This window comes from Astatotilapia calliptera, chromosome 18, assembly GCF_964374335.1.
Source record: "Astatotilapia calliptera chromosome 18, fAstCal68.1, whole genome shotgun sequence".
Classification (NCBI taxonomy): domain Eukaryota; kingdom Metazoa; phylum Chordata; class Actinopteri; order Cichliformes; family Cichlidae; genus Astatotilapia; species Astatotilapia calliptera.
This window is the reverse complement of record NC_137439.1, coordinates 1,173,027-1,199,924: the sequence shown is the minus strand read 5'-3', so window position 1 is coordinate 1,199,924 and position 26,898 is coordinate 1,173,027. Positions and strand designations below refer to the sequence as shown.

Below are 26,898 nucleotides of genomic sequence, written 5' to 3'. Positions count from 1 at the left end.
GTTTGCACTAGTTAGAATCTACAAAAAGTAATACATTAAAAAAATACAAATGAAAGTTATTTTTAAAGTCTAAAATCATTTAAGCAAAGAAAACTCTTACCTGTCTCTACAGTGAGTTTGGTTCCGTTGCCAAAATAAAGTTTGTCTGTCCTCTGATTCGTCACACTGTGACTCACACTGTGACGAATACTCACGGACTCGTGTGGATGTCAAATATTCAGATTTTCTGTCCGTGATCAGTGTTTTTGTTCCTCCTGTCACCTTCACAGTTTGCATTTGTTTGCTTTTCTTGCATGAACTGGTCGTTTCTCTGATGACAGTGTGAAACATTTAGATAATTACACATTCATCAAAAGAAGCTTTGCTATCAAAGAGTAAAACACATATTTCCTCCATAAAGATTGTGTCTTTCACTGTTTTCTGTGTCGTTCCATTTTATTTGTACGATACTTTTTTTATCCTGTTTTGTTTGTTTGTTTTTACGTAGAAATAAAAAAAATTTTTTAACACTGTTTGTTCAAATTAAAATCATGTAAACTGAAACTTACCCGAGACGATGTGGAAGAGTCACTGTGCTCGTTTTCAGATATCCACCTTAATCCTTCAGACTGAGTCTAACCAAACACGCTGTCTGTGTTCCACTGGATGAAGCATCTGTGTTTGCACAGCTCACCTGTGTCCCCTGATCCAGTTATTCCCACGAGTGCCACCTCTGTCAGAGGGGTGTGGCCTAAAACCCAGATTACAAAAGTTCAAATTTACTTGTTTTTTAAAGCTTTTAAGAGCTCACACAGGTCACAGTGCGGTGCAGAAATAATCAGCGTTGCATGAAAGGATTATTCTGTATAAACGATCTCCAGCTCCTGTGGCCATCAGTGAAGTTTAGCTGTGTTACAGTTTAAGACTAGAACTGAAGTTCAGTTCAGCTGATCGTTGGAGTTGTTGTCAAACATCAAACTTCCTCAAACTTCCTCTAAAAGTGAGTCAGTCCTGCAACACTTACGTGTTCACATCACATCAGACGTAAACATGTTTACAGCCTCGATCTTCATAACAGCTGATTTTAAGCTTAATGTTTGCATTATTGGGGGCGTGGCCTCTTTGACTGACAGGTGGATGGTGACACAGGTGGTCTGCTCGGCTTCACCTCAGTTAATTAGAGTCCCTGAACTGGACCTCTGGACCCTGTTTGTGCTGTTGGAGCCTTTTTAATGACCAATAATAACCAGCGACCAATAATACAGCTCGCTGAGCGGCTACTGGCACTAACAGAGCTTTTATTTAGATGTTGTACAAACTAGTATCTGCGTTAGCTTTTAGCTATCACCTGATTAATATTTGGTGATAATCCACTCTGTAGTCATGGTAACCTGATAACAGGCTGCCCAGCAGGTAAACTATGATGTCACTTCCTGTTGAGAGTTTGTCTGGATAACAGGAGGAGGTGCCCACAGTCAGACGGATGCACAGAGAGTGATGGAGGCTAATGTGATGGAAATGATTCAGTCAAAAATGAGTCATTAGTGTAAAAGTAAAAGAAAAATGAGCTGAAAGTTTAAAACAAGATGACTGACAAACAGTTTGAAGTGTGTGTGTGTGTGTGTGTGTGTGTGTGTGTGTGTGCGTGTGTTACACATAAACTCACAGTGTGTTTGCAGGAAGCCAGACTGTCTCTTGGATCTCTGGACGAACGCCTCCTCTGCTTCCTTCTCTCACACACAGACTCATCCAGGACTACATTTATAGTTTGTGTGAGACGCAGGAAGCAGAGCTGATGTGACCTGTTTCTCAGACAAACTTCACCTGTGGCCTAAAAACAGTGTGAATAAAAGATCCAGCTGTTAGTGAGTATTTTGGGCTCTGACCCAGTTTGCAGAATAATTTGAGTTAATCCAAGTTTCCATGTTTGCTAAGTACAGTTCAGTCACAGCGCTGCTAACCTAATTCATCTGACTCACATTAGGCGGGCCTGTGGCAGTCAGACTCAGCCAACATCATCAGGCCACAATGCTGTAAACGTGGGCAGGTGTGCAGGGCCCAGCATACCTGATGCTCTCCCTGTCCCGTCCTCTGGGGGGCAGAGTCTCTCTGTGGCAGCTGCGTTTGTGTCACTTCTGTTTTTAGAAACAACTCTGACAGGTTTGAGTTTTCAGGGTGAAGCTGCTCCAGTGTTTGGTTGATGTTTTATTTGTGGGAGCATGTACACAGATCAATACCAAATGTCCATAAAGCAGCACGATAACGAGGTTTAAGATTTACATGGAAATCAAAGATTCCTGCATCGAACAGTTTATCATTTATGCATCTGTGAGCTTGAAGAGGAGAAACCTCTGGCAGCTTTTACAGAAATTCTTACAACCATCAAAACAGGACATTTGTCTCACGAAAGTGTTTTAAACATGTTTTTCTGTTTGTTGTATCTGATTTTAGTGTGTGCTAAAATTCAAAGTTAATTAACAATAAAACAAGAGAATTGCATGTTTTCCCTTCAATGATCAGTGTGATGCTGTAACGCGTAACTCGCTGTGAAAGTGTTGCACAAAGCGTGCGAGGAAACGAGCTGCTCACAGCTTCCTGTCGATGTGAAACTGAGCTTCTTGTTGGTTTCTGTCTGATTTTATCTGCAGCTTCACGTCTGACTGTTCAGCTTTCAGTTGAACTGTGGTTTCAACTGAAAGCAGGAAGACTCAGTGAAGCACGATGAGGCATACGGGGTCAACTGATGACGACGTCACAGGTCCAACAAGACGGAGACTTCACCTGTGAGCAAACTTAAACTGTAAATGATCCGATTGGAGGGAAGCTTTTAATCAAAGAGCAATCCTTTATTTAACCCTGTGGCAGCTCACATGCTCTGTGAGGGTGCAGCCACCAAAGACCTGCAGTGACTGATGATGCTGCCCAAGTTTCAATCAGTATCAGAAATGGAAGAGACGATTCAAACACAAGCAAGTTTATTTTGTATTAGAAGCAAACGACGTTTCAGTGAGAGCGGAGAGTAAAACGTACAGACAAAAGTCAGATACAAACGATGTTGTTACAAACGACAGGAAGTAAAACTAAACGTAATGTTTGTACAAACAGCTGACAGGTTGTATTTACAGCAGGACGAAGCAGAGTGAAGACGAAGCTGCCAGCACAGCTCGCCTCACACTTTCACACATCAGCAGATTTAACACACGACATGGTTCTTCTTGTTGAGACCATCAGGGCCTTTCATGTTGAATCAGTTCATTAATTAGTCTTTGTTCTTTCAAACTAATGTTTAAAGGAAAGTTTAGCTCCAGATGGCGACGTCAGCGAGCTCAGCACAGCCACGCTGCACGCTGACGTCAAGTCTTTGCTGTATTTTGTATAAATAATTTGAAACATTTAACAGATTTTATGTTTCTGGTTTAATGTTTTTTGCATGTATTTACAACAAAATGATAAAAATGTGTTTCAGGAGTTTCCATGTTTTTCCTTTTGGGTTCAAATTTCTGTGTTTACTTTTAGATTTTGTTGGAATTTGAAACGTTGCTCTTATATGAAGGCAAACGATCCTAAAATCAGACCCAAAAATGTTTGTGCTATAAGTGTGAATTTACAGGAGACTTCCTGAACGTTTGTGCTTTTATCAAAAACAGGAGAAAGAAACTGAAGCTGAAGCTCTGATCTGATGTCGCCGACCTGCTGATGGACTCAGACCAGCAGACCTCTGATGGTCAGGATGGTGTTGAAGGCCAAAGTCTTGGTGAACAGCACTCTGACTCCGTTCATCACCAGCAGGTAGAAGTTGAGCTTTGCTTTTTCTGCACAGAAGAGAGACAGACACGTTAGCTCGGACTGAATCTTTGACACCAACACGACTTCAGCAGGAAGGTAAAAGAGATGAAAAAGGTTTCCTGTGTCGATCGTCACCACAGATCGACACAGAGACAAAGGACACAGAAGAAATTCATTTTCACGACTGCAGTTTAATTAATAAACACAACTCTTTATATTTATGTTCCTGCATGTTGTTTGTTAACGTGAACACATCAGTGTGTTGTTCTCTGCACGGATGCATCAGCACTCACACATGAGACCGAGGCTGAACTGATGTTTTATCATATTTACACTTTAGTTCTTTTTTACTTTTATTCTCTTTTCTTTTGTTTTTTTGTTGTTGTTTGTTTTTTTGGAAATGAAACTTTGAGTAAAAAGCAAACAGATGTTTTTCTGCTGCTCTCTGATATGAACTGCATGTTTTGTGTTTGTGTGACTGACATTATATATTATATATAATATTTGAGGTTACACAATAATCTTTCATTGTGTGAATGAATTCTAAATCTTCCCGACAGCAGTGATGCTGTTAGTGATGACGATCTCCTTCATGTGACTGTGAAGGAGCTGAACGTGTGCAGGTGTGTTTGCACGCTCACCTGGGTAGACGCTGCTGCAGGCGTCATCTGTGTGGAAATATGAAGTGCATTAATCACAAACACGCTCGATGAACTGTTACCCGAAATAATATAAGAAGCATTTAAATTTCAAATGTCAAACAAAGTCTCAACCGTCTATGACATGAAATCATTTTATTGATCTTTTTTTTATTAATGACCATGTTTGCATGTTTGTGTTAAAAATAAAAGATTAAAAGTGTCTGAAACAAACACAGCTGAAGTTTAAGGTTTATGAGTCTCACACTGACGTTACTTATTGTTTCAGTGAGTTTGTTTTCATACCAGCTTCGTTATTGGTGGAGACTCCTAACAGCTCGCAGGAGTGGATGGTCTCGTTGCTGAATCCAACAAAGTAGTAGCTTTTAGTCTTTGTGGACAGAACGGCGTTGCTGATGTTCACGCTGACTGGGCCCCCCCTGACATTCATAATCATTTCTCCTTCCTTTGGATAAAAATCAGTGGCCAGACAGACCTCTGGGCCCAGAGCATCAGCGGGCAGCGGTGGATAAGCAGAAGGTGCCAGAGGGCTCAGAACGTGAAGGGACGGCGTCGTTTTAGGTCGATCTACACAGCAAAGCAGGACAAACCAAAACCACACAGACAAAGTTATAAAGTAGAAAATAACCAAGTTTCAGTGTCCACAAAACAAACGTTAATGTTTCAGCTTTAAAACAGGTTCATTTATCTGACATTTCTAAATGAAATCTTATGAAACACTATAACTCCAAACATGATGACTCAGGTGACCCTGAATCCTTGATTCTACATTTAGAAGTGCTGTGATCGATATTTCAGTTCTGTTACTTTATTGATTGTTGTGGGTTTGTGTTGCAGTTTGCAGCTAAGAACAGTGCGCTCGTGTCCAGGGTGTCTAAATGTTAGTAAAGACTGTGCGATGGAGAAGACACACAAAAGTCTTTCCCCAAATTCATGTTGTATAAAATTTGTACATTAAACTTCAAGGATAACAAAATAGTTTTAGTTGTTCTTTGTACGTACAGCAGGCTGCAGATCAGCAGTTTAGTCGCCTGCTCTGACATTAGTTATTAAGTTTGTGTGTTTTTTATGAGCCGACTGTTTGACACGAAGCTCCTGTGGACACAAACTAACAGTCAAACTGAGAGGAAGCCGACAGTGAACTGAGACGCTGCTCGCTCCGCTCCGAACACTTTAATCATTTTATTTTAGGATTTAAGAGTTTGACACAGACACCGTGACATTGAGCCAATAACACCCAGCCATCATGTTCGTTTGTATTTCACATAACTAACGATGAGTTCTTTGACCTGAGAGTCAAATTTCAGTCCGACAAAAATAAAATAAAATGATTTTGGTCCAAACAGCCAATAAATAAAAATCAGAGGTTGAATGTTTGAGTAAATATTAAACTTCTTTATTTCTGTTGTATAAACTTTATTTTCAGATGCACTTATCTTTGTTTAATGCAGCGTCCACACTATATATCATCACTTGCCGACGTACGTTCGGCCAAACTGTTCAGTTCTGCTTTTTTATGCTTTACACATAATTTATGACATAATCACATGTGAGTGTTTCCTTGAAAGCTTGGATATAAAAACAGGTATTATCTGTGCCGAACCTTCAGTGCTTTAATTTGATGTTTTTGACGACAACTGAACTTTTCTCACAGCTTTTACCTTAATTTTCAGTTCAGACAGTAACAATCAGAAAGTCACTGTGAGCTCATGTTGAAGAGTCAAGTGTTCAACTGCCAAAACCTGAACTTCTGTCCTGTGTAGTATTTATTTATTTATCCAGGATTTTCTTTTCTCTGTGCCAATTTGCAAAAGCAGCTTCATGAACATGATGCATTTTCTTTTATTTACGTCACTAAAACTGTACGCATTTATAACTCTTCTGCCTTTTTTGTGCTTTACAGTCCTTATCAGCAGCTTTCTGTTACATTTTGTTTTGTTGTTTGTTTGAACAGACATTAAATATATCTTTACTATTTGTACTCAATAATATTTTCAGCAGACTCATCAAAACAAAGACGTTTCAGAGAATTCAGGCCGACTTTGTTTGATTTTATATTTTCAAAACTCGATTTTAAAAACAGAATTTCAGATTTTTAAATCTGACAGTTTGTTGGTTCGTTGACATGTTTCTGTAGCTAATGTTCAGCTTTTTTTTCTTTTTTACTGCTGATTATTCTCCTTTGTTTTACTTTTGGCTTTGCTCTGTCATTATTTGCAGAGTTACAACACACCAGCTACATGTTGCAGCTGACTTGACTCTATTTTGGACACTTTCACACTTTGAATGAACAGAAAACAGGATTTAAGGCATTTTCAGGACATCCTGTGTCAGGCAGAGCAGCTCTGTCTCACAGCAGCTCGTCGTCACATCGCTCCACTACTGATCCATCAAGTTCAAGCTTTAAAACATAAAAACTCTGTTTTGGACTAAACAGACCTTTGAAAGGAAATTATTTCTCACTGTATCAGCCAAGAAAAAGGGATTTTTCTTACCTTTAGGGGTGACGGTGAGACGGATCGGATTTCCAAATGTTAGTGCATCACAGTGTTACAGCCCCGTACAAAAACCTCTCGGCTGTCAGAAGTCCTCAGAGCAGCTCAAACACGTTCAAAAATCCACTTCCACAGGACAGACACCGAGCTGTTACACCAGAGGAACAATCAGAAAGTCATTTGTAAGTTTTCATCAGGTTAAAGTACAAATATAAAACCGTCTACCTGCACATAGAGCAGAGGCGTGAGGGTCAGAAAAGTGAAGAAATATTCATTTCCATGTAGAATTCGAGCTGCCGAAGACTCACCTGAAGCAGATGTTTTGTTTCTTGATGTTTTTCTGAACTTTGGCCGATTCCATGTTTTAAAGACGGTTCAGATGAAGCTGCAGGGTTTTTGTTCAGCTCTGTGTGGATGTTCAATCACTGTGGACCACCCCAACACAGTGAAAAACCCTCGTACAAAAACCTGTCACAGCAGCAGGAGGAAGCAGATGGGAGTCGCTGCCACATGAACAAAAACTCACTGTGACTGTTTCTCTGTGACTGTCTTTTACTGACGGCTTTACTTCATTTCTGCATGTTAGGAAATAAATGCTGCAAACACATAAATCAAAGTTTCAAATACCTTTCACGACCTTATTGCACTTCACTGTATTTGATTTAACAAATATCTTCACTTGCAAAGTGCTGCGTAGGGAGAGGAGGGATTTTAAGGAAACTTGAAGCACACTGAGGAAGAGGAGCTAAATGAAGGACATGAGAGGCCGTCCAGGTACAGGTGATACACAGAAAAGTCATCAAGGAAATCAGAAAGAGCAGGAAAATACAGAACATGGAAAAAGATGAACAAAATTAAAGATTAAACACCAGGAGAAACAAAAACGCTGGTAAATGTGCTAAAAATGGATTATTTGTAGTACAAGGAGTGCGAGGCAGGTCTATCCTGTGCAGGCTGATAGATGAGCACAGGTATGGATGGATGGGAAATACTGGAAGGGCAACAACACAGTGTGTGTGTGGCACAAGGCTGCTGAACCGTCCATCATCTTCTTCCAGTTTCCTCTTATTTTGTTTGAAATCCCTGAGAATGAATTCGGCAAACACTAGGTTATATTTATCTTTGCTAAGAAAAACCGCAGTTCTCTCTTTAGCTAGCAGACATGCACACAAACAGTTTATGATATTTGTCGAGATGCTGTTTGTTGGACCTGCCGTTGCTCGCCGACTTCCTCAACTATTAAAACAAATTGTATCACCTGCTTTGGAGTTTATAGAAGGTGGCCATCTTGGTTTTCCTTTGCTTCAGTTTGATTTTCTTGTAGTTACCTTTAGTTTAAGTTAGAGTTTGTCATTGCACCCATTCATTCTTTTTGACCAATAGCAGACCAGTTCTTGTGAAAAATCCAGTTGATCAATTCAAGGATCATCTTTGTGCAACATAGTGCTAAAGCCAGGTGGAGAGAGAGCGTGGACCCAAAGACAGTGCAGAGGCAAGTTTGGTTTTCACTAGTTTATTATGCATTTACAAGTTATGGTGATGTGATGTAGTGTGAAGGATCTCTGTTTCTGCTGCACAAGGGACAACGAGTCTCCGAGGAAAAGACACTGCAACAGAGGAGAGAAGAGTTGATGATCGGAGGGGAGAAAATCAGAAATCTCAGTAACACAGGTGAGGTGAGGGGCTAACTTGAATCTGCAGGTGAGTAGACGTGAGGGGAGGGAATCAGGAGAAAGCAACTTCCAAGCTGTTTCCAGTATTCCAGCAGCCAAGGAGGCGAGTAACTCAGCATGAGAAGAGATACAAGTTAGTTTCAATCAAAAACATGCAGAGAATTTCTTCTTGGCCTGGTGATGATGTTAGGATTGAAAACCTTTGTTTTGTTAGTATAAATAAAACTGTTTTATTTATGTTTATATACACACTGCAAATGTGCTCAATGAGTTGGCGATCCGTCTTTTGAAGGTCGAAAGCGTCGTTCGGCGTGACTGTCCGAACTGATATTGTAGGAACTGTATTGCAGAGGGTTGTTCGTAACACACACACACAGAAGATGGTTAGAATAAGTCTCTGGGTTAGAGCGTCCGTACAAGATGTCCTGAACCAGAACTTAGAATCAGTAGAACAATGGATAATAACATTGTGCTTTTCTGTGACAGAGGAGGAGGAGATACCAGACATTATACTTCCCTTAGGCAGCATCATTAGAAGACATAGCATACATTTTCACTGTTATGCCGATGACACCCAGCTCTATCTGTCCATGAAGCCAGATAATACACACCAATTAGTTAAACTGCAGGAATGTCTTAAAGACATAAAGACCTGGATGGCCGCTAACTTTCTGCTTCTTAATTCAGATCAAACTGAGGTTATTGTACTCGGCCCTGAAAATCTTAGAAATATGGTATCTAAGCAGATTCTTCCTCTGGATGGCATTACCTTGGCCTCCAGTAACACTGTGAGGAACCTTGGAGTCATTTTTGACCAGGACATGTCCTTCAACGCACATATTAAACAAATATGTAAGACTGCTTTCTTCCATTTGTGAAACATCTCTAAAGTTAGAAATATCCTGTCTCAGAGTGACGCTGAAAAACTAGTTCATGCATTTATTACTTCCAGGCTGGACGACTGTAATTCATTATTATCAGGATGTCCAAAAAACTCCCTGAAAAGCCTTCAGCTGATCCAAAATGCTGCAGCAAGAGTCCTGACAGGGACTAGAAAGAGAGAGCAGATTTCTCCTGTTTTGGCTTCCTGTTAAATCCAGAATTGAATTCAAAATCCTGCTCCTCACATACAAGGTCTTAAATAATCAGGCCCCATCTTATCTTAATGACCTTGTAGTACCATATCACCCTATTAGAGCGCTCCGCTCTCGCTCTGCAGGCCTACTTGTTGTTCCTAGAGTATTTAAAAGTAGAATGGGAGGCAGAGCCTTCAGTTTTCAGGCCCCTCTTCTGTGGAACCAGCTTCCAGTTTGGATTCGGGAGACAGACACTATCTCTACTTTCAAGATTAGGCTTCAAACTTTCCTTTTTGCTAAAGCATATAGTTAGGGCTGGACCAGGTGACCCTGAATCCTCCCTTAGTTATGCTGCAATAGATGTAGGCTGCCGGGGATTCCCATGATGCATTGGGTTTTTCCTTTCCAGTCACCTTTCTCACTCACTATGTATTAACAGACCTCTCTGCATTGAATCATATCTGTTATTAATCTCTGTCCCTCTTCCACAGCATGTCTTTATCCTGTCTTCCTTCTCTCACCCCAACCAGTCGCAGCAGATGGCCCCGCCCCTCCCTGAGCCTGGTTCTGCTGGAGGTTTCTTCCTGTTAAAAGGGAGTTTTTCCTTCCCACTGTCGCCAAAGTGCTGCTCATAGGGGGTCATATGATTGTTGGGTTTTTCTCTGTATCTACTGTACAATAGAAAGCGCCTTGAGGCGACTGCTGTTGTGATTTGGCGCTGTATAAATAAAATTGAATTGAACTGAATTGAAATGAATACCAGACGAGGTCAGACATGGACGGGGAGGACCTGCAGGAAGACAGCAAGGCTGCCTCTTCCGTGTGGGAGCAAGATAGCCTAGTAATCTTTGTTTTTGTCTCACTACAAAGTTGTACAACCCGTTGAGGGTTATCCTTCTTATAAAGCAGGCTGCTGGTTCACACAGAGGTCCACGGCTCTCTGTAAACTTCTCATTTCAACTGCCAAAGCAAATTAAATCTTTTTCAAAGACAGAACTTTCTCCTGAAGTTCGGTCTGAAAAATTTGAACACAACAAAAACCATAAGGTAGTTAATGGACTGGAGGAGAGTTGGTGGACATGCTGATCTTAAATGCTCCTCCTACTGATTGCCAGCAATGAAGAACAGGTGGACCAGGCAGGTGTGGACTCCGGGCTCCAGCCAGAGTGGGCGGACACTGCAGGACCAGGCTGGAGCAGTGAACACTCACTGAGCACTGAGGAAGCATCTAGTCAGACAGCTGAATCACCTCAGTGGGCTTAGATTTTTCTGTTTTATCAGTTACAGTTTCCTTTGTGTTCTGATGTTTGAAGGATACTGAACTTGTTTTTTAGTGCAAACCTCAGATGTTAAACCAGCCAAAGCTCCCTGCAGTCAGTGAGGTGAAAATCTCTTATCTATCAGTTATTTTGCATCATGATAGGAAATCTCGAAGCTGCGACAATGGCTTACTAAATTAGAGATCTACAAATTAGCACAGAGAGCTACACTACAAATCAATCAATCAATCAATCAATCAATCAATCAATCAATCAATCAGGGCTTTATTCGCCACGTGCAGGTTGCCCTGCAGTGAAATGTGTGTGCGTGTCTATAGTTCAGCTGAGACAGTGTCCTTCGCCCTGCCAGGCTAAGTAAACAGTCTTCCAGCCAACCCAGGTGGCCTTGCATGGAATGGGAAGAACAGTCATCACACAGTTGTTATCAGGGTGTTTTGTTCAGCTCCAGCCTTGAGACCACAGCTGGCGCCAAAGGGAGAGCTGCATGATGATGGTGGTTTTTTCTTTAGTGCGAACAACTCATGAGAATTTCAAAGTTCTCTCAATCTCCCGTTGGAGAGCAGCGAGCTTCTCCATGATGTTATCAAACTTATGCTCTGTGATGTTGTCATTCTTGTGCTCAAAGAGCTGATTCTGAGAACTCACGACCGCCGAGAGCTTCTCCAAGATGTGATCCAACTTTCGCTCAGAGGTGTTATTCTGAGTGTTATTCTGAGTGTTATTCTGAGTGTTATTCTGAGTGTTATTAGAAATCTCAGCTTTGAGCTGCCGTGAACACTCAGAATAACACTCAATGAGCCCATTTTGAGAGCTCACGCCTCGTCCCATCGTTTCAATCCCAGCGGGCAGCCTTGTGGGGGTTTGAACAGCCGGTTCCACTTTCTTAATTCTTCGATAAGTCAGGGCCAAGCCAGCTCCGATCAGCAAGAACCCTGTTACCATGGTTCCAAATAGGTAGATATCTTCAGCGTCTTCGATCGACAGTTAAATGAAGTTCAACACAGGTTTTCTTTGGATTCATTGGCTCCACAAAACTAAAACTACACTCAGACATAACAGATATCACAACAGAGGTCATCAGCTGTCAATGTGCAAGATCATGTTGTAGTTCATTTGACTCCTAAAATGATCCCTATGAGTGCTGCCTAATAAAATGAAATACAGATGATGATGATGATGATGATGATAGAATATAAATAAAAGTTGAAATCTGTAAAGAACATTTAAAATATAATAAAATGTAACACTGTTGCAAATAAGACAATCTGCTGCAGAGAATCTGCATTCTGGTCATTTAGTGCACATAGCGGTAAAATAAGCTTTTTAATTCTAGTTAATTCTTTTGTAACTGAGGGAGCGTGTGCTCTCAGTGCTGCTGTTTCTAATGCGATGCCTGCACGTCTGACCTTCAATATTCAAGCTTACTGTCCCACAGCCTTAGAGGAGATGCGGGAATCACTTCAGTTTGTTTGGAGATCAAAGTGAAATGGATCGACTGAACAGGATTTCTTGTTGTGTTCTTGCAGCTGCAGTTCCAGCAGCAGAAAAGAGACTTAGCTGTCATGAACTGGTGGTAAAACCAAGTCAAGAGCAAAACCCAAACAGGGAGACGGGGAATGGTTGTGCTTAAAAGTCTTTTATTAACAAAGTTAATAGAAGTTTGTATGTTGCATTGGCAGGACTGACTGGGAGCCGCACAGAGGAGGTGCAGGGTAGAGGGCAGAGACCAGTTAGGAATAATCTTTTCCAGAAGATTGCACAGAGAAATAATAAAAGGCTTGAGCCACGGTGCTTACTTTCTGCCTTTCAGAGGAAAAGCTGGAGAGGAAGTCAGGGAGGTCCACTGATCTGTGTTACCACAAAGGAAGGAGCGGTTGGAGCAGGAAGGTGAGCTGCTGAGGTGACCGTCAAGGAGTAGTTAGAGAAGTGGACTTACTTACATTAAGTCCATGTCCAATATGTAATTATAACTACAATATGTTTCAGTGAACATGCAAATAAACAGATCTTGTGTCCAAATATACACGGACCTCACTGTGCTGTTTAAGACCCACACATACAAGACGGGAATATCTTTACTGTCATTGTACAAGTAGAGCAAAATTAGTACATTATATAAATAATATACACAAAATAAATACAAGGAAATGTGAACTGATAAGGCCAATCAATATAACAGACATAAAGTAAATGTGGACACCAGTCCCTGGGGTCATGATATAGTAATACATCAAAACTAAGCTTTAACTGCATTTAATACAAACTGATGTTATTGTCCTGTATTATTGTTTGGTCGTTTGTGCATTTTGCTGGTATACTTTGGGTGACACATCAAACCAACCTCAGTCACCTCCCTCAACTTCTCCACCTGCCATGTCAAACCTGCAATGCTAAAACTTACCTGGATTTCAACCAGCATCCTGTTCCTTTCAAAGTAAATCCCTACACACCTTCTGTTCTCACTCACCATTACAGCACTTTGGATTTAACACTGGTCTCCAGTCTCTAGTGGATTTCTTTCCCTCAGACCTGCAAGAACCCCCCCCCCTACCTCCCTGGATTCACCTCCACATTTTTTGTTTGGAGTAAAAATTGACGTTTCTGAACTTCATCTCTATTTAGTCAATCTTAGTGCTAAGTTCCTCTCGAGGTAAAGTTTATACATCAAACCACAAATCAGACAATGCAAACGTTTAAAAATCAATCCAGTAGATTCAAGCTGTTTGACATCATTTACAATTAAAAACAAAAAGTGGAAGTAAGAAACTGGTCTGAACAATCTAACAACAAACATATTAGCAAAGACTTAAACATGAAAAAACATGTAAGGTTTGTTTGAAGGATGAAACTTGCTGTTCCATGAGCTTCTTTTAAAGTCTTTTTTAATAAAGTTTTTATTTTGATGGTTAAAAAAGTCTCTAAAGAACCTAAAAACAAACAAAATATGTATGAACCTGCTGACTGAACAGAGGCCTTCCTGTGGACTTTATTCTTCTGCTCTGCATGAGCAGCGTTCAGACCTGGAAAAGCTGTGGATGGGTTTTTGTAAGGGTGTCAGGCTGACTTCAGTCACTGTGCCCCGTATCCACGGTGAAAAACACTCGTACAAAAACTGTTGAACTGTTTCTCTATGGCAGACGTGCAGAAGCAGCTGAACACGGCTTGAGGTTTCTTCTCTGTGGCTTGTTTGAAGACAGCAGATGCTCTTATCTGATGGAGCTGAGCATCAGTCTAAAAAAGGGGCTTCAGAGGTTTTACTGCCATGCTGAGCAAAATTACTATTGTAATTATATTTAAGTGGTGTGTTCTGAACAGGCTGAGCATCATAGGAATAACAAAGAGCCTCCTGACCTTCTTCACTGAAGTACCAGCTGCTATCCACAGGATCACATCGCTGTCATCTTCTGAATTCTTTTTTTATGCTAAATCTCAGTTTCACCTCAGGAGACCGATAAATCTGTTTATACTGTGCACAATATTATTTGATCTGTAAGATTTAATGTAGAATATTGCACAATAAGGGCCTTATTTTTAATATTGTTCTTCCTTTTTGCATAGAGTTACATTTACTATCTCTGTTTTTTATCTTTTACTGGAGTGACCACACCAGTGTTTTGCAGTTAAGCAGCAGGTTTCATTAGCAGCCAGCAAGTCACGACTCAAACGAGGGAAAGTCTCGTTTAGCATCAGGAGATATCTACAACATAAAAGCTGAGGTTAGAAACTTCACACATAACTCATGTGATCTCAGGAACCATGCTCAGATATAAAGAAAAGCTTGTTGGGAGTTTTTGTAAAGGTGTCACACTGACTTCAGTCACTGTGGTACGTCCACACGGTGAAAAACACTCGTACAAAAACTGTTGAACTGTTTCTCTATGGGAGAGTCGCACAAGCAGCTGAACGTGGGTTGAGGTTTCTTCTTATCAGCCTGTGTGGCTTGTTTGAAGAAAGGAGGATTTTTATCTGATGCAACTGAACATCAGTCAAAAAAAGTTATTTTAAAGTGAATTCAAACATTTGACATGTTTGCACTCAGATTAACACAAATGTTTTCTTTTTGTAGCTTTTTGACTATTTTCATTGTGTTAAACTGTCATGTTTTCTTTTATAAAAATAGAAATATTTCCATAAAATGCTAAAAAGTGTAGAAATTAATGCATATAACTTTATCATCAAAATGCAGCTAATTCATTGTGTGATGCTCAAAATCCTCCTAATGTTAAAGGGACTTTTTCCTTCCCACTGTTGCCAAAGTGTTTGCTCAATTGTTGAGTTTCTCTGTATTATTGTGTTTTAATGTGATTTGGTGCTATATAAATAAAATTTAACTGAACTGAATTAATGTTGTGTGGATATGTTTCTTGCTCTCTCATTTCATTTCACAATCAAGTAATAGCACTGCCACACAAAGAGCTCTGTCCATGGTTCTGAAAGCCTACATGCATCTCTGTGAACGCCTTTGTTTTTGTTGTTGTTTCGTGTATCTGTATAAAATGTACACAGACATTTGAGCCAGTGTGGATGCTAACTTTACTGACACGAGCTGCCAGATTTCATAACATAGGCTCTGCTCCAAATCTGGGAGATCCAAGATCCTGTTCTAGCAGAATTAGGTATTATTTATAGTCTTAGTTTCCAATTGTTCCTTGTCAGAGTGGCTGTTTGTCTCCCTTCTATGTGACTTTCTCATATTTGATCCTGTGTGTGTGTTTTGTTGGCTTCATTTGAAGAATCTCAATGTAGTTGTCTTTGGATTGTTTTCTTAGACTTTGCTGAAATAAAAGTTTTTGCACTTACCTGTTTCATGTGTTTCGGTTCTCTTCCTTCTGCGTTTCATGACAAATTTTGCTTTTAGTTATGCTCTGTGTTTAATTTTTTCTTTTTGTTTTCTGAGCTGATTTATTTTTCCTGTTGTTTCATTATTTTTTCAACAATATATTTGTAATATTTATAAACAGTATATGAATTATCCCTGAACCCTGAAACCATACCTCTGAACCTTTGAGGAAGGCTGTAAGAGCCTAGAAGATGCATTCTTGCTAGACTTTTGGGAAAAGAATCAGTTCATTGTCAATATTAGGAAATCACAGGTAGGAAGGCTTGGCTGTGCAACAACATGAATAAAGTTAAAATGTATACAAACAACACAATGTCCAATCAAATGACTCACAGATTCAAAGCAATATCCATGCCAAAAAAGTGGAGAACATTTTTCAAAGTGGTGATTTTACACTTCATATGAGGACTCACACGGAGAGACTTTACCCCTGCAACACCGGTGAGAAAATATTTAAAGGCATGTGCACATATACAGGTGTACAAAAACATAGTGAGTGAAGAAGAAACACTCAGTGCATCATGGGAATCCCCGGCAGCCTACATCTATTGCAGTATAACTAAGGGAGGATTCAGGGTCACCTGGTCCAGCCCTAACTATATGCTTTAGCAAAAAGGAAAGTTTGAAGCCTAATCTTAAAAGTAGAGATAGTGTCTGTCTCCTGAATCCAATCTGGAAGCTGGTTCCACAGAAGAGGGGAGGCACGTGAGTTAAGGAGATGTAGTTATTTTAGGTTACAGTTCATGTAATGCACTGTCCAAAGTAGTCTTATCAGTTAAAACGGAAAAGAAAGGTAACTGTGGTCTTCAAATTGATTCTATCCAGGCAGAGAAAACATGGGATGCATGTTTGACCATTAAAAACATGGCGGATCTCAAAAAATATCAGTGAGCAACATGATCTGGACTACAAACAAGGTAACAAACAGCCACACTCTCACTTCTGACACACAATGAAAGGAAGAACTCAGCTATATCTGGAAGAAACAACTACATCAGTCAGACAGCTGCAGAATAGGATCAAATGGAACAGAAAATATTTGCCCACGTGAATCACAATACACAGGACTTGGAATATGAAACAGTTTCAGACAACAATTAAAGTATCAAAGACGACTGCTGCTACAAATGAAGAGTACAATCAGAGGAATAAAACTGAGATTAGTAATTATCCACTTTAAATGTAGAAGCCTATAGGCTATATTTAATCATATCAAAGAATGTTTTAACCAGTTTTCACATCCATTCAGTGTCAATGACTTATCTGAAACTTGGATTAATGTGGAAAAAGGAACAGACTTTGAACTGGAGGGTTATGAATTCACATTTATAACTCTGCAAAACAAAGGTGGAGGAGGAATGGCCGTGTATGTGGACAAATCATTGAGATTTAATGTGGTGGATAAGATGACAACAGTGATTGATAATGTACAGGAATGTATAACATCCCTGTACATTATCTATTTATGAAATCTATCAAGAAAAAAGTAAAAATGTAATCAATGGCTGTACAGATTTGCAACTCGTGCCGTCAGGAAGGAATGCAGGAAAGCAGAACGAAAATGGAAGAAAGACAAGCTCCACATCTCTTACCAAGTGTTTAGAGATTGTTTTATTAACTATCAGCGCGCCATCAAGGTAGAAAGAGCAACTTATTTCTCCAAGGTTATTACTAAGAATTCTGGTAATCCTAAAGTTCTATTCAACACAATCAACTCTGTCCTGCATCCCACCACTTCAGCCATCTGAGACTGCCTCACACACTTCTGAGGATTTTCAAAAGTTTTTTACTGAAAAAATTGATAATATCAGAGCACATATCCCACTCCCATCCCAAGACCCTTCGAAAACACCTACATGTTCTTTCTTTTTCTCCGAATTTAAACCAGTCTCATTATCCCATCTTACTGATATAATAATGCACATGAAACCAACTTCTTGCCCCTTGGATGTGTTACCTACACCATTTCTCAGAGATGCGCTATTGTAAAGCATCTCAAATGGAGCTGTTCTTTATTCGTTTAAACAAGCTGTTGTCCAGCTGCTTCTAAAAAAAAAAACCTGGTTTGGACCCGTCAGTTCTTGGCAATTTTAGACCAATCTCTAAGCTACCATTTTTGTCTAAGGTTCTCGAGAAAGTTGTCCTCCACCAATTATCCTCATTCTTGGACACACATAATATTCTGGATAAATATCAGTCTGGTTTCAGAGCCTTCCACAGCAGAGTCTCTACTGAAGGTGTTCAATGATGTGCTTTTAGCCGCTGACTCTGGAAAAAGTACCGTTTTAATTCTTCTAGACCTGAGTGCAGCATTTGGTAGTGTTGACCACACAATCCTATTAAACTGTCTAAAAACGTGTCGGCATACAAGGAAGTTATAATTTAAGGGATTTTGAAAAAGCCTTTTTATTTCTGTGAGTGGAGCGAAGCTGTGGAACAGTTTGAGTTTGGAGCCGAAGCAACGTCCAAACATAAAGCAGCTCAAAGAGTTAAACAGATGTGATGTTCATGAGTTATAATGAAAGGAAATTGATGAAATTCAGCGAATATTTCTGTTTAGGAAGTTTTATGGTGTGCTGTATATATTATATCAGAAATATGTTTGTTAATATTACTGCAGATTATATCAGTAAGGAAGCTGATGAAATACTGACTGATAACTTATGGTGAAGGGGTGGGATTAAATATGCGTGTCCTTCAAACTCTTTTTCAATATGTAACTGAATCAGAACAAGTGAAGCAATGTTGAAATGTATTGGGGGGGTTTGTATACCATTTTTTTCTCTTATTTTCTTTGCTAAAGCCTTCAGGATCAATAAAGTTTTATTGAATTGAATTGAATTGAATTGAATTGAATTGAATTGAATTGAATTGAATTAAATGAACTTTGTATATTTTTACATAATCAAAATAAATTAACAAACAAACAAACAAACTTTTGAAACTGATACTTTATGCAGATGACTGAAAACAAGACCTACGTGTCAGTGTCTTCATTCATCTCCCTTCACTAATTCCCTGGTTTTAGGGCACAACACATGAACTAGTTTTTCAGCGTCACTCTGGGACAGGATATTTCTAATTTTGGAGATGTTGCACAAACGGAGAAAGCAGTCTTACACATTTGTTTAATATGCACATTGATGGACATATCCTACTCAAGAACAACTCCAAGATTGCTCACAGTGTTACTGGAGGCCAGGGTAATTCATTCCAGAGTAATAATCTGGCTAGACAACATCTTTCCAAGAATTTCAGGGCCAGCTACAATAACCTCCACTAATATAAAATCTGTAAAATCTGTAAAAAAAAAAAAAAATGCACATCAAATGACACACATCAAAGATTCTTCGAAGCCCAAAAATGTGTGAAAACTGGTGATTTTATCATATGGATGAACAACTAAGAAACCATACCCCTGGAAAGATCTCAGAGAAAATCTGTAAAAGCAAACTCCATACCACACCAGTGACAAGAAATATACATGTATCAAAGCATCAAAACATCAGATCTCAACGATTTAAGATTAGTGTGAAGCAGCATTCTTGCAAAAAATTGGAAAAGTTTCATTGATTGATGATTTGATTATTCATTTTAACACTCACATGTGTGAAACTTTACTCTGGGAACACCTGTGAAAAAAGGTTTAAATGCATAAAAACAGTGAAGCATTCACATAAGATATCAAAGACACATTATTGCCAAAGCAATGAGCTAAACACCTACATGACACACAGGGGAGAGAAACCCTAGAGAGGCGGGTTACACCCTGGACAGGTCGCCAGTCTGTCACAGGGCTAACACACAGTTAGGTAATTTGGATTAATCAATTAACCTATCCCCACAAACTGCATGTCTTTGGATGGTGGGAGGAAGCCGGAGTACCCGGAGGGAACCCACGCAAACACGGGGAGAACACGCAAACTCCACACAGAAAGACCCTGGCCTGATGGTGGAATTGAACTCATGACCTTCTGTGCGGCAACAGTGCTAACCACCGTGCCACCGTGCTGCGGTGGAAATTATTTCAGAAGTAAACGTATAAGCAATAAATAGTAATTATTTATTTCTTATATGTTTATACAACCTTCAACTTCATCAAAGTCACAGATACATTTAATAGGTATCCTTGATGTTAGTGACTTAGTTAAGAAAAATTAAAGTCATCGACTGAGTGAATATTTTATTTTCCTTAGAGCTAAGCAGTGCCCAAAGCAGTGAACAAAGGCTTCTAATCAACCCTTATGTCCCATGACAAAAAAGCAAAACAAGGAGGACGTCTGAAGGGCAATGGTTCTCAGGTGGAAATGGATGGGGTGCCCACTCTAGGTCAGCGAAGAGTTGCTGCCAAGAGTGCAGACGTTTAAGTATCCCCAGGTCTTGCTCCTGAGTGGCAGAAATGAGCTTACTTAACTTGGACATCAGGTGAGTGACCTCCTGTGATTAATTTATGTTATGTTTTATGTCCCACAAATTTCTTTTGAATTTATTTTAACAACAGACTTTGTGTGAAAGTAAACTGTTAGTCTTCAGTTTTAGTCTTTTTTTCCACAGCTCTGAACAGTGGAGCTGAAAGTTGTAATTTCAAGTTTTCCCCTGGACATCGGCAGCTTTTTCACTTGTTTTCAGTCTCGTCCTCGGGCCTGACCATTTTCAGAGAATTGCTCTTTGTTTGTTAGACCTCTTAAAGATGCCACACGACTCAGTGAAACACTAGAAAGGTTCTTAATTCAAGGGATGAACTCAAGATTTGTGTTTACACATAACAGACGTTCCTCCCTGTCCAGGATGTTACATCCTCATCATTGAAAGAGTGTCCACTGGCCTGTAGGTGTGAATAGACTGACGTGTGTGTGTGAGTGTTGTGTGTTTTATAGATCAAAGAAAATGTAATGGATATACACTTACATAGAAATGTATTGTTCTGCTTATTAGTTCAAACCTCTCACTAATAACTATTAGTATGGTGACACCTGGTGGGATTAACTGGATATGACAACTAATCGCCGATGAGTCTCTTACTACTTATAAGAATTCTCCAAATAAGACCAAAAATCATTACATAATCTTTGCATCTTGAGTCTAAAATCAACCAGAACAAAAACACAAGGAAACGTGTTAGTTGCTCGTTATTGTTTCTTTACCCTAAATATGGTCCGACTCGAATAATGTTCATCATTTATGCACGAGTGAGGCCCCACAGTGACTCTGAAAAAAGATGAGTATGAAAACTGTGACGATTGTAGTTTTTATTTCTCATTGTTTCTATTACCTACATTCTTTAATTGTGAAGATGAGTTTTTGTGAAGAGTTTAAATAAGTGCATCACACGGCTCCTTATTCTGGTGATTTTGCTGAACCTCAGTGAATATCTAATATCACACATGAATATCTGGTCCTAAAACAGTCATAGTCAGTCATATTTTAACTTCCCTCACAGAAAGTGTTGACACTGAATCATAAACTGCAGATCTCCTTATAAATAGATGATTAATCCTTAATTCATCTTTCAGAGAGCAGGGAGATTTTTTATTAGAATTTTTAAAAACTGTGTTTAGGAGAAAAACATCTACTTTGACAAAATATTATGTCCTGTTTTACCTGAAACATGAAAACATTACAGCCATAATGATTTGAATATAGTTTACTGAAAGTGAAACTATATGTTCATGTATAGAAGTGTACCTTGTACTGTCCTCACTGCTATATTGTGAATAAAACATACTTGTGTACTTAATAATTAGATCTATAATAATCAATGACAATCTAACATTAGGTTAACACACTTGGTTGGAAATCACTCTCCACACTAAACCTGTGATCTCACACAAAAAACCCAAAATGGCTGAAAGTGTTCAAACATTAGGAACAAGCAGAGACGTCTGCTTTCAAATGCAAACATGCATCATGTCAGATTGTTTCTCCTGGACTTCTGCACCAAACTGTCCCTGCTGGATCTCCTCCCTCTGGAAGCTCCTCACTCCTCTTGAACAAAGATGGATGAAAATGTGACCTCTGACCTCAGTTAAGCCTCCGGGAGCAAGTTAGTCAAACTTCAGATACACAGTGACCTCTAGTGGCAGTTGAGTGACGACACAGCAGCTGCGGTTTCTGAAAGCAGGTTTAACAGGTTTGGACTCACTTTAAATGAACGAAACAGTTCAGACGTGCAGGAAAGCTTTTCTCCAACGTCTCTGCAACGGTTTTTAGAACAATAACTTCCACTGTCATAGCAAAGATCAAACTTTTGGTAGGTCTCTGGATGTCAGGTGACGGAGATGAAAGTGAACTTTCATGTATTACACATTAGCTAACAAGCAAAAGGTCCACAGTCTGAGGAAAGGCATGAAACCTCAGACACGTGGAACGACTGTGGGATCACTTCTCAATCAGGGAGCAGGTGAGAGCAGCTTCTCCACACCAACTCATAAAACCCACCATAAAGTACCACAATGTGAGCTGGCACAATGAATGATTATTACTGAAAATGATCTTTAAAGTCATCCATCATTTACAGCTGGAATGTAAAGTTGCATTTAGGAGAAGAATTGTATTTTATCTGAGGCTCTTTCCTCCTCTGCTGAAACACAGATCAAGCAGCAACACATTAAACTGATGGTTTGTGATGGGAGCAGCTGAACATTTGTTTCCGAGATAAAACTGTTTTAATTTTGAGCCCACTGAGGTGGATGTTCCACACACGGGCTACAAATTACCAGTGGGCAGGTGTAAACCTTGTGTTATTTAACACAGCCGTATCTCGTGATGAAAAATCTACACTGTCTCCTAACAAACTGCAGAGGTTTAACAGTGTGTGGCTCCCTCTAGTGGATGTTGTGGAGTATTCTGTTGTCTTTGCTCCAAAGGTTTTTGTGCAGAGTTTTGCTGTTTCCTGTCACTGTGGGCCTCACAGTGCAGTAGTACACAGCAGAGTCAGACAGCTGAAGCTTCTGGATCTTCAGAGGAGCTGACTTTTCTGCTTTGTTGATTTTAGCATCAAATCTGTCTTTTGGAAACTCCTGATCATTATCTTCTGTTCCTGTAGTGTCACGTCTTAAAACATACTTTGGAAAGTTGTTTATTTCTTGTTTGTACCAGAACAAATATGTCGCATATGCAGAAGTTGTTTCGTATTTGCAGTCAAGTGTAACTGTGTCTCCTTCAGCAGCAATGACATCTCCTTGTTCCTGGATCACTTTGTCTTCTCCTTTACACTCTGAGGAAGAACAGAACATGCAGAGGAAGAGATGGATCAATAAACATGATTAAAAACTCACCATTAATCAGACTCACACATTTATTTAAGCAGAGGAAACATGTTGATGTTTGTATCTCACCAAAGAAAAGAGCAGCAAGAATAATCCACAGCCAATGTTCCATCTGTACAACAAGGTTTAAATCAACAGGAGAAACTAGCTGATGTTCAACATTCAGTCTGAGAATTGTTCTCTTCACAGCAGCACTTATTATTGACACAATGGTTGAACACAGTGCAGAAGGAGAGCCCCGCCTACTGGATGATGTCGCCCTCTGTCTCCTCTTTGAGTCTCACTTCTCTCACTTCCTCTTCCTCCTGGTTCACAGACTGTTAGCAGCATTTGAATCACTGTGAGGAGGGAGGATGGAGCACTTTGCACTGTGTGCAAGGACAACGAGCCAAATGTTCTCCATCACTGAGCTGCTTAATGCTTCTCATGCTTAAAGTGAGACTTGAAAAGCTTTGATCACGGTTTAAATGATTTGGATTTATGAAGCTGTATTTTTCTTTAACACAGAGCAAAGAAAGAACAGAGGAGCTGCAGTGAAACAATAAGTGAAAAGAACAAAAGTAAACCATAAAAGTTAAAGCAGTCGACTGTAGCAGCACCAGGACTCAGAGTTACTAAACCAGCTGCCACATGTGGCTGATTCTATCCTGGGGATAAAGTGAGATTTGGCAGGTGGGTTAACCATCAAATATGGACTGATTCTTATACAGCGCTTTTCTCAAACAACACGCCTCATTCACACCCACTCATACAAGCACTTCTAAACTCAAGTGCAAACTAATAAACACTGACACTCCAATGGATGCATGGGAGGGCAATTTGGGGTTAGTATCTTGCCCAAGGATATCGAACTAGTAGCTGATCTGCTCTACCACGTGAGCCACAACCTCCCCTTATAAATAAGGGACAGACGCACAACACGCAACCAGCTGAGCTTAGTGTTTGTCACAGCTGGGGCTGCAGTCGTGTGGTGTAATGAGAAAAGGATCCACAATGCAGGCACTGGCTTGGGTGCGAGTGAGTGTTTATTTGTAATGAAAGTAAAGTACAAAAACAGGAAATAAGGAGCAGGGAGCAACTAAAGCCTAAACTGGGAACACTAATAAACAAAGCTGAAAACATGAAGCCATGCAGGGAAAGGAGAGCAGAGAGATGCGAGGACCAAACACACAGACGGAGCGACGACAAACAGAGGCAGACACACTATAAATACACACAAGGCAATGAGGGAGTGACACACAGGAGGGGAGCACAGCTGAACAAAGCAAAACAGGAAATGCACAGACTGTTTTACAAACATAATCTCAGAGACACGAACAGGACACCGGAGAGGACACAGGTAGGGACGACAGAAACACTAAAGACTCAAACCCTAAGAACTAATTCGAAACAGAAGAAACTAGAAAATAATAACAATAAACTCAAAACACTGAGACAGCAACCCAGGACCACAGTGTAAATATGCACTGTATGTGACGTTGCAGGTCACTAAACGGGACAGTTGGCAGCTCTACAGGTGGGGAACCCACATCAGGTGTAGCAGTGCAGCACGGACTAAAGAAAATATTAAAATAAATAGAATAACTGAGACTGTGAGCTTCAGCAGGTGTGTTTGCTTTGTGTACAGATGAGCTGCTGCTCTTTGTGCAGACGGGCTTTGAAGCAGCCTGGCGTCATCTGCAGGGGTTTAATGAGGCGAACCACAGAGGGGTTCATGCGTCATGTCAGAGCGCTCTGTCCACACATTCATCAACATGTGTCCTGCTGCCTTCAGGTGTCTGCAGGGCTTCAGTGTGACAGAAATGAGGTGCAAACTGAGTCGCTGTCTGTGTGTGTGGGTGTTACTGTGGGTTTGTAAGGACTCTGCTGCTTCGCTCCTTCAGGGCTCTGCTTTGCAGTGTCGGTGCTGCTGCTCCTGACATTAAACCAGAGGCTGATGTTCATGCATTATACCAGAGGACGAGGTGAGAACATTGTTGCTGAGGCCACAAGAACTGATTATGTTAAAGACTTACTGTTGTTTTATCCTTCAAACATTTTTCAATTTCATTCAAACTACAAAGACTCTTATGTTTCCTCACAATCCAGAGCAGTTTAACAGTGTGTGGCTCCCTCTAGTGGATGTTGTGGAGTATTCTGTTGTCTTTGCTCCAAAGGTTTTTGTACAGAGTAGAGGTCTGCATTCCCGCGGCTGTCCCGCGGGAGCCGCGGGACCCGACCAGATTTCTTGCGGCGCGGGAATAAATTTCCAAATAAAATGCGGTAGCGGTCGGTAACTCTGGTGTAATTTGAACGGGAGCGGGCGGTCTGAAAATATAGCGTGCCCGACATTTTTTCGGAACAGCATATCTGTGATTTCCTCATTCTAATTGAGCACTGGTACAGCCAGTGCTCACGCCTGTTACACGCACTGAGCGAATGGATCAGTGCTTTTTGCAGTAGGCCACAATGCTGTATTCGTTTTTATTTATTTTATTTTTGCAACACGTTTTCCATGTTAAAAGATAAATGTTGCATGTTGACAGATAAATGCATCTTGTTTAAGAAAAATAAATACAATCATTGCACAACCTGCAGTTTTATCTGTTATCTCTATTTTTTGGTGGTACCCCATTTAAATGTGAGATTTTGGAAACCAGATCTAAATTTAGCGGGAACGGTCGGGTCGGGTAGAAAATTATTCTAAGCGGGCAGCGGGTGAACAAAGACTGAATATACAGCGGGAGCGGTCGGGTGCGGTACAAAACCTTGCGGGAGCGGGCGGGAGCGGGACTAAAAAAACATTCCCGCGCAGACCTCTAGTACAGAGTTTTGCTGTTTCCTGTCACTGTGGGCCTCACAGCACAGTAGTACACAGCAGAGTCAGACACTGCAGCAGAGGAGATCTGAAGGTTCAGACGGTTTTTTCCAGACAGTTTTGTGGAGAATCTTGCAGCTGATTTTAGAAACTCTGACTTTCTTGAAATATTCATCCCTGATATGTGGATCAGGAACTCTGGCGGTTTCCCTGGATATTGTCGATACCAGAAGAAATTATCATTGAGATCTGCATCTTGGGAATAAGTGTAGGACAGAGTGAGAGTGTTTCCTTCTACAGTGGACTCTTCATCCTTGACTGCAGTGAGTTGATCACAGCTGACACCTAAAGGAAGAGATAAATGTTGTTAAAGACGATGTTAAACTGTGAGCGCCTGTTCCAGTGATTTCTAGCAAACAGATCCTTTAAAGACATTTCTTCTTCCTGCTTTAACCGACCTGTTAGTGTGATCACAAACAAAGGAAACATGAGCCAGTAATGCAGTGACAGCATCTTCCACACACTATCTGTTCTGTATGCTTCACATATTGAATGTATCTGACAGTGGGAGTCCTTTTCTGCTCTGTGACAGTGTTGCTCCTCCTTCAGCCTCTTCCTCCTCTCATATCTCTGCATGTTACAAACACCAAAACCAAACCTCAACACATGTTACAGCTTTCAGCACAAACTCAGAAACCTCCAGTGTTTTTTTTCCTTTGTGTTTCATACTTTTGGATTTCGTCTTGTACTTAGTAAATAAAGACTGACTGGCACAGCTGGATTCATGCTTTCTGGCTGCTGTGGCATGAACCTGCCACTGGGCGTTGGGCTATTGTCAAGCATTGAGTGTTTTCTGTGTTCTGTAGTTATTAAGATTAAATCGTTGCAATTTGTTTTCACTTTAAAATACTGTGTGAATGTGTGTCTTACTCACTGAAGTGAACATTGATGATGGATGATCATGTTTATGATTCAGGAGTAAATATTCAGTCCGACCTGGAAATGTTTCCAGCGGAACTTCATGTTAACGGTTCTACTTCGCCGG

The 26,898-nt window shown here is 40.3% G+C and overlaps 1 protein-coding gene across 1 annotated transcript; it reads right to left on the bottom strand.

Moving 5' to 3' along the window:
- Positions 1 to 2,937: 2,937 nt before the first annotated feature.
- On the bottom strand, positions 2,938 to 23,428 carry LOC145421938 (T cell receptor alpha chain MC.7.G5-like). Its single transcript, XM_080292933.1, has 6 exons — positions 23,126 to 23,428; positions 22,634 to 23,004; positions 7,138 to 7,144; positions 4,710 to 4,991; positions 4,407 to 4,433; positions 2,938 to 3,791 (listed from the first exon to the last, which is right to left on the bottom strand). Exons 1-6 carry the CDS (start codon positions 23,166 to 23,168, stop codon positions 3,682 to 3,684), a joined length of 840 nt encoding a protein of 279 aa, XP_080149059.1. The 5' UTR covers positions 23,169 to 23,428; the 3' UTR covers positions 2,938 to 3,681.
- Between the last annotated feature and the right edge of the window lie 3,470 nt (positions 23,429 to 26,898).